A 6,000-nucleotide genomic window follows, 5' to 3' on the forward strand; every position below is an offset into this window, starting at 1 on the left:
CAGCGCGTGGGCATCGTCCCCTTCCCCGCCCGCTGCTGTCCCCGCCGCAGCCGAGCAAAGGGCGCGTTTCCCCGGCGGCTGCGGCACGCAGCGGACTTTGCTTCCCCAGGAATGCCGCTGGCGGCCGCGGCTCCCGGCCCGGTCACGCGCCCGCGGAGATTAAACCGGCGCTGAGCCGGGTTTTTAACCAGTGCCGCGGCGGCGGGCGGGCTCCTGTGGGACGCCAGGCGTGAATCCGGCCCCGCGTCGCTGTCGGTCGCACAGAGGGGTGCAAGCAGGCTGGGTTTTCAGGGCTGTGCCTGGAAAACGTGGAAGGAAGGGTCCAGGAGCCCCGCAGAACGTCGCTCCGGCCGCCCGTGCGCTGAGGAATTCGCTCCACGAGTGTCCGTGGCACCTGAGGGCTTTGTCATCTCAGCCAGGAGGTGACGCAGCTGCAGGGGCTGTACCCGCTGGAGTCGTTTGCAGCAGCCCCTGGCAGCGCCTCGCCCCCTTTTCCCTCGCCCCCTCGCTTTCCACGTTTCCTTTTCCCCAAGTCCTCGCTGACCGGACCGAAGCGGCAGCAGCAGCGCAACCCTGGCAGCTCCCACCCGTGTGCGATGCAGCTCAGAGCACAGACACGCGGCCGGGATGATTTATTGCGGGTACATCGGGGATGCGGATGTGCGAGGAACGAGCTGCCATGCCGGCGCAGCCGTTCACCGTGACACACGTGGCCACAGGGGACTCGCAGGGCCACCAGCAAGTGACTCCGCCACGAGTGCCACCGGGAGAGCCAAGTGCTGCTCTGCCCCTGCCGCCCGCGCTCGCTCGGCGGGCGCTGCGGGCAACCTGGCGCTCCTTGAACCAGAGAAAGCGAAGCAGAGACACCGAGGAAGGAGAGGAGCCCGCGGGGCCGCCGCAGGAGTTAACGAATCATCCTGTGGAAAGGCGCGTGGGGCCCCGAGTTCCTAGATGACCAGGTCTGCGTTTTTGGGGTGCGGGGGGTGGCCGCGGGCCGGGCCCCGCGCGGCGGGGGGCTGGCGGCAAGCGGGCGCAGGCGGCATCGCCGGCCCGGTGGCGCTGGCACTGCCGGCCAGGAGCAGCCCGCCCACGGCCAGCGAGGCTCCGGCAAACCAGCCCAGGAACGTGGCCTCCCCGAACTCCCAGCGCGGCACGATGTCGGGCACCGTGTCGTCCCAGAAGTCGAGGACGGTGTTGTAGGCGACCCAGGAGACCGGCGCCAGCGTGGCCATCCCCGCCGCGCCGAGCGCCGCTCCCCCGGCGAGCAGGAGCCGCCGCTTCAGCGCCGGTTTGTCGTGGCAGCAGCTCCAGCCGCGCAGCGCCGGCGCGGCCAGGGCGCAGCCCAGCAGCCCCAGCCCGTCGGAGAAGCACATGAGGAGCCGGGCGATGCGCAGCGCTGGCGGCAGCGCCAGGAAGGAGCCGTGGGCTCGGCACTCCACCGCGCCCTCCTCGTGCGCGATGCAGACCTGCCACAGCCCCATGCTCCACACCTCCAGCTCGTTCAGCTCCAGGTTGAGGCTCTTCCAGAGCGGCACGAAGGTGGTGACGCAGGAGGAGACCCAGCCCAGCACGGCCAGCAGCATCCCCGCCGCCTGCGCCACGGCGCGCCAGCTCCCGGCCATGCCAGCGGCCTCAGCGCCGGTGGAGCCGCGGCCGTCCCGCCGCGTCTGGTACCCGGGGCCGCGCATTGAGGCTGTTCCCCCCGCGCCGGGGTGTGGCCACGGTCATTTTCCAGCCGCTGTTGGTTTTTCCACGCCGCAAGGGAAGCGCGGCCGGCTCAGCGGGACAGGCCGGGTGCGTCCCCCCCCTCGCCGTGCCCGGGAGGCCTGAGCCAAACACGCAAATCCCCTGGGCCACCCCGACGAGAGCTCTGGCAGGGAAAGGGCCTCTCGGCCGCAGTGGGACAGGGAGGGGGCCCCGAGGGGGGTGCGGGCAGCACAGAGCCAGCGCCGGGCTCTTCCCAGGTGGGTCTGAGGCGTCCGCTCTCATTTGGTCATTGAATCAACGTGCAAAGGGGCCTCTGGAGCTGCTTCGAGGGCAGGGACGGCCAAGGGAGGGAGGGTGGCCTTTGCCCGCGGTGCCCGTCACCCCTCCTGCGCCAGCACCTCGCTGGCACACGGTTACTGTACCTGAGCCAACTCTGCCGGGAGAACAGATCCCGCTGCAAAAACCGGGTGGGGAAGCCGTGGGTCGGGAAAATCCAACTTTGTGCCCCCCCGCCCGCGTCCCCTCGGCGGGGTCCAGCCTGCAGATTCATCTTCCCAGGGAGATTAGCGACTAATCTCTCCTTCATCTGCCGTCTTCCTTATCAACGGGGGCGCGGGGGCCAGGCTGCTGATTTACTGCGTCCTCCTGGCGCGGGGGGCCTGGCCCCGGCAGTGCTGGGGGGACCCTCACGGGGATCTCCCCCGGGAGGACACGGCCGGTGAGGGGGCGCGGACCGGGCGCGCGGGGGTCGCGTTCCAGCCCTGGCCGGTGGTCCTGTCCCCGAGAGCGGCCGAGGATCATCGTCTGGAGCGCGAGAGCAGGGAAACCCGCTGGGAAACCCCTCCTGCTCCTTCCCGCCAGCCTCAGGGCGCCCGCTGCTCCCGATTAAATCATCTCGAGGTAATTGTCCCTGTCATTGAGACAGATTAACGGGCGACCTTCTGCCGCGGGAGCAGGATTGGCGGTGGCCGCCGAGCTCCTTGTCCTTCCCTCCCGCCGGCCGCGGTGGCACAGCCCAGCGGAGGCTCCGCATCCGCGACCGGCGCAGGGATGCCCGGCGAGGACCGCGGCTGCGGGGCACGGACATGAGGTGGGTGTCACTGTCCCCGGGGCTGGGGACCACCAGGTCACACCGGGTGCCACCGGGGCAGTGGCGGGAGATACCATAGGAGCCGGAGCGGTCCTGCCCAGGGCAGCAGCTGGGGATGCTCAGAGGAGGCAGAACGCCCGCGCTCCCTGTCGGTGTCCCCAGCCCCGTCCCCAGCCCTGTCCCCGCGGGTCACTGCGCTCCGGGTTGTGTTTCCAGGAACCGGTTCTGCTCGGAGCTAATTAGGGAACCGGCACTTACGGGCTGTGACGAGCGTGGAGCGGGGCTGGGAACGCTCACCAGATCTGTCGGGCTGCGCCCCACCAGCCACCGCCTCCTTCCCCATCCCCGCAATGCAATTATGGCCCTAATGGGCTTAGCCATCTGCTGTGCGCCGGTGGCCGCCCCAGCACGGCTCTGTGGCCGGCACGTGCGCTGCTGGGCGTGGGCGGCCCGATTCCCGCACCCAAAGTAACACCCCGCTCTGTGCCCCCCGCGGCAGGACCCCGGGGCTGAGCCCCCGTCACGGCCCCGCCATGGTGCTGCCCTGCGCCCACAACAGCCTCAGCCGCCCGGCGCCCGAGGAGCCCCGCAGCCGCAGCAACTCGGTGCCCCCGGCGCACGCCCCCACCGCCAAGCACATGCTGGCCTACCTGCCGCGGCCGCCCACCGACACCAGTGGCTACGGCACCTTCCGGCAGAAGGTACGGTTCGCGCCGGGCTGCGCCGCGGGCCATGGCCGTGTCCGTCGGCGCCTCCTCACCAACGCCCCTTCCCCGCAGCCCGAGCTCCCAGCCGCCCCCGCGGTGCTGGCAGAGGACGGCCGCCCGCAAACCGGTGCTGCGGCTGCCGAGAGAAGCGCCCCGACACCAAACTACCTGTGCCCGCCCCACCGCGGTGGCATCGTCCCCGGTGAGCCGGCCCTGCCAAGCCGCGGCAGCGTGGCCGCCCAGCACCGTCCCAGCGATCCGCCCTGGTGCCCGCTGGGCGCCCGCGGGTACCCGCAGCAGGCGCTGAGCGTGCCCAGCATCCCCGGCGCGGTGCGCAGCAAGAGCCGCAGCAGCACCACCGCTGTGCCGGAGGGGCTGCAGAGCCGGCGCCGCCGGCTGCGGGATGAGGACGGGCCCGTGGTGCAGGCGGGCAAGCGGCAGCGCCAGCGCTACGTCACCAAGGTGGGCAAGTGCCAGGTGAACCTGGGCAACATCCAGGAGAAGAAGCGGTTCCTCTCGGACATCTTCACCACCATCGTGGACCTCAAGTACCGCTGGTTCCTCTTTGTCTTCATGATGTGCTACATTGTCACCTGGGTGGCCTTCGGCACCGTCTACTTCTTCGACGCCTGGGCACGGGGTGACATCTGGCACCGCGGCGACCCCGAGTGGCGGGCGTGCATCGAGAACGTGGACGGCTTCGTCTCCGCGCTGCTCTTCTCGGTGGAGAGCCAGCGCACCATCGGCTATGGTTCCCGCATGGTGACGGCCAACTGCGCCGAGGGCGTCATCCTGCTGATGGCCCAGTCCATCGTGGGCTCCATGATCGACGCCCTCATGGTGGGCTGCATGTTCGTCAAGATCTCCCGGCCCAAGAAGCGCGCCCAGACCCTCATCTTCAGCAAGAACTGCGTGGTGTCCCGCCGCGACGAGAAGCTCTGCCTGATGTTCCGCGTGGGGGACCTGCGCGACAGCCACATGGTGGACGCCAAGATCCGCGCCAAGCTGATCAAGTCGCGGCAGACAGCCGAGGGGGAGTTCATCCCGCTGGAGCAGTCGGAGCTGAACCTGGGCTACGACACGGGCGAGGACCGGCTGTTCCTGGTGGAGCCCCAGATCATCTGCCACGTCATCAACCGCCACAGCCCCTTCTGGGACACGTCGGCCGAGTCGCTGCGCCGGGAGCAGTTTGAGATCATTGTCATCCTCGAGGGCATCGTGGAGGCCACAGGCAAGTGGGCCAGGGAGGTCGGGTGGGGTGAGCTGCCGGTCTCTGATCCTGGAGATGCGCTGGACCCCAGCTTGGAGCTGGAGTCCAGGTGAGTGACGCCCAGGGCCAAAACTGGCTCCCCAAGGCGTGGGGGGACCCAAGGCTGGTTCGTTGTGGTGTCACTTTGCCCTCGACCGATCAGCCGCTGTCTCGCCGCAGGGATGACGTGCCAAGCCCGCACCTCGTACACTGAGGACGAGATCCTCTGGGGGTACCGCTTCGAGCCCTGCATGTCCCTGGAGAAAGGCGCCTTCCACGTGGACTACAGCCGCTTTGACATGACCTTCGAGGTGCAGACGCCAGTGGCCAGCGCCAAGGAGCTGCAGGAGCTGCGGGAGCTGCGGGAGCTGCAGGAGCTGGAGCAGGAGCGCTCCACGCTCAGCCTGTGCTGGGACCACCTCCTGCAGCCCTGCGCCGCGGGCACCGCGCACCGGGACGGGGCTGGCACCGCCACGAGCGGCCCCGGGGGGCGGGGGGAGCCGCCGGAGCGGGGGGGCCCGGCCTGAGCCGCTCCCGGGGCGGGGGGCCGGGTCTCCCGGCCGTGGCCTCTGCGCGGGGGGGCGGCCGGCGGGGGGTCCCGCATCGACAGTGCCATAGCGCACCCTGCGCCGGGGGTGAGCCCTCCTGCCCCTTCCCGCGCCCCGCCTGCGTTGGTTTTGCTGCGAAGCTGTTTTGTAACAAGGAGCACGAGATCCGAACGAGGGGTGCTCAAAGGCTCTTGAATTAAAAAAAAAAAAAAAAATCTTAAAAAAAATGCAAACCCGCACACCAGGCAATCGCAATGGTTGTTTTGTTTGCACAACAAGCGACGGGGGGCCACGCAGCCCCCGAAGGGACGGCAGCTGGGCGGTGGGTGCGGAGCGGCTGACCCCAGTAACCACCTCGCCGCCGCCGCAGCCCGGACCCGAACCTCCGTCCCCCCGGGCGCTGCCGCACTTGGCGCCGCCAGCGAGCGGAGCCGCTAAGAGCGGCTGCCCCGCCCCCCGCCTCATTGGTCCGCCCGCCGCTGGCCCCGCCCCGCCGCGCTGACTGACAGCCGCCCCGCGTCACGCCGGGAGTTGTAGTCTGGGGGTTTCCCGCCTCCGGGAGCCCCGAACCCCACCGGGCACCGTCGCGGGACGGCGGCCTCGGGACACGGACACCCGCAGGGCCCCGCGCTGCGCGGCTGCAGCCCCGGCCGGTGCAGCGCCTCCTGCCGGTGGAAGCGGTGGAGCAGCCGCGTTCCC

At 70.2% G+C, this 6,000-nt stretch overlaps 2 protein-coding genes across 2 annotated transcripts; one reads left to right on the plus strand and one right to left on the minus strand.

The window, feature by feature from the left end:
* Positions 1-615: 615 nt before the first annotated feature.
* CLDN25 (claudin 25) lies at positions 616-1,688 on the minus strand. Its single transcript, XM_065855762.2, has one exon. The coding sequence runs from the start codon at positions 1,686-1,688 to the stop codon at positions 948-950; it is 741 nt and encodes a 246-aa protein (XP_065711834.1). The 3' UTR covers positions 616-947.
* Positions 1,689-1,699: 11 nt separating this feature from the next.
* Positions 1,700-5,280, plus strand: LOC136111377 (G protein-activated inward rectifier potassium channel 4-like). The gene is made up of 3 exons (XM_065855529.2): positions 1,700-3,498; positions 3,577-4,735; positions 4,934-5,280. The coding sequence occupies exons 1-3, from the start codon at positions 3,331-3,333 to the stop codon at positions 5,278-5,280; spliced, it is 1,674 nt and encodes a 557-aa protein (XP_065711601.1). The 5' UTR covers positions 1,700-3,330.
* The last annotated feature ends 720 nt before the right edge of the window (positions 5,281-6,000 follow it).

The sequence above is a fragment of the Patagioenas fasciata genome, chromosome 24 (assembly GCF_037038585.1).
Source record: "Patagioenas fasciata isolate bPatFas1 chromosome 24, bPatFas1.hap1, whole genome shotgun sequence".
In the NCBI taxonomy this organism is placed as follows: Eukaryota; Metazoa; Chordata; class Aves; order Columbiformes; family Columbidae; genus Patagioenas; species Patagioenas fasciata.

Coding starts and splice junctions, on each gene's coding strand:
- CLDN25 (XM_065855762.2), bottom strand. CDS start 1,688: ATGCGCGGCCCCGGGTACCAGACGCGGCGGGACGGCCGCGGCTCCACC.
- LOC136111377 (XM_065855529.2), top strand. CDS start 3,331: ATGGTGCTGCCCTGCGCCCACAACAGCCTCAGCCGCCCGGCGCCCGAG. Junction 3,499..3,576: donor ACGGCACCTTCCGGCAGAAG/GTACGGTTCGCG, acceptor CCTTCCCCGCAG/CCCGAGCTCCCAGCCGCCCC. Junction 4,736..4,933: donor GGGCATCGTGGAGGCCACAG/GCAAGTGGGCCA, acceptor GTCTCGCCGCAG/GGATGACGTGCCAAGCCCGC.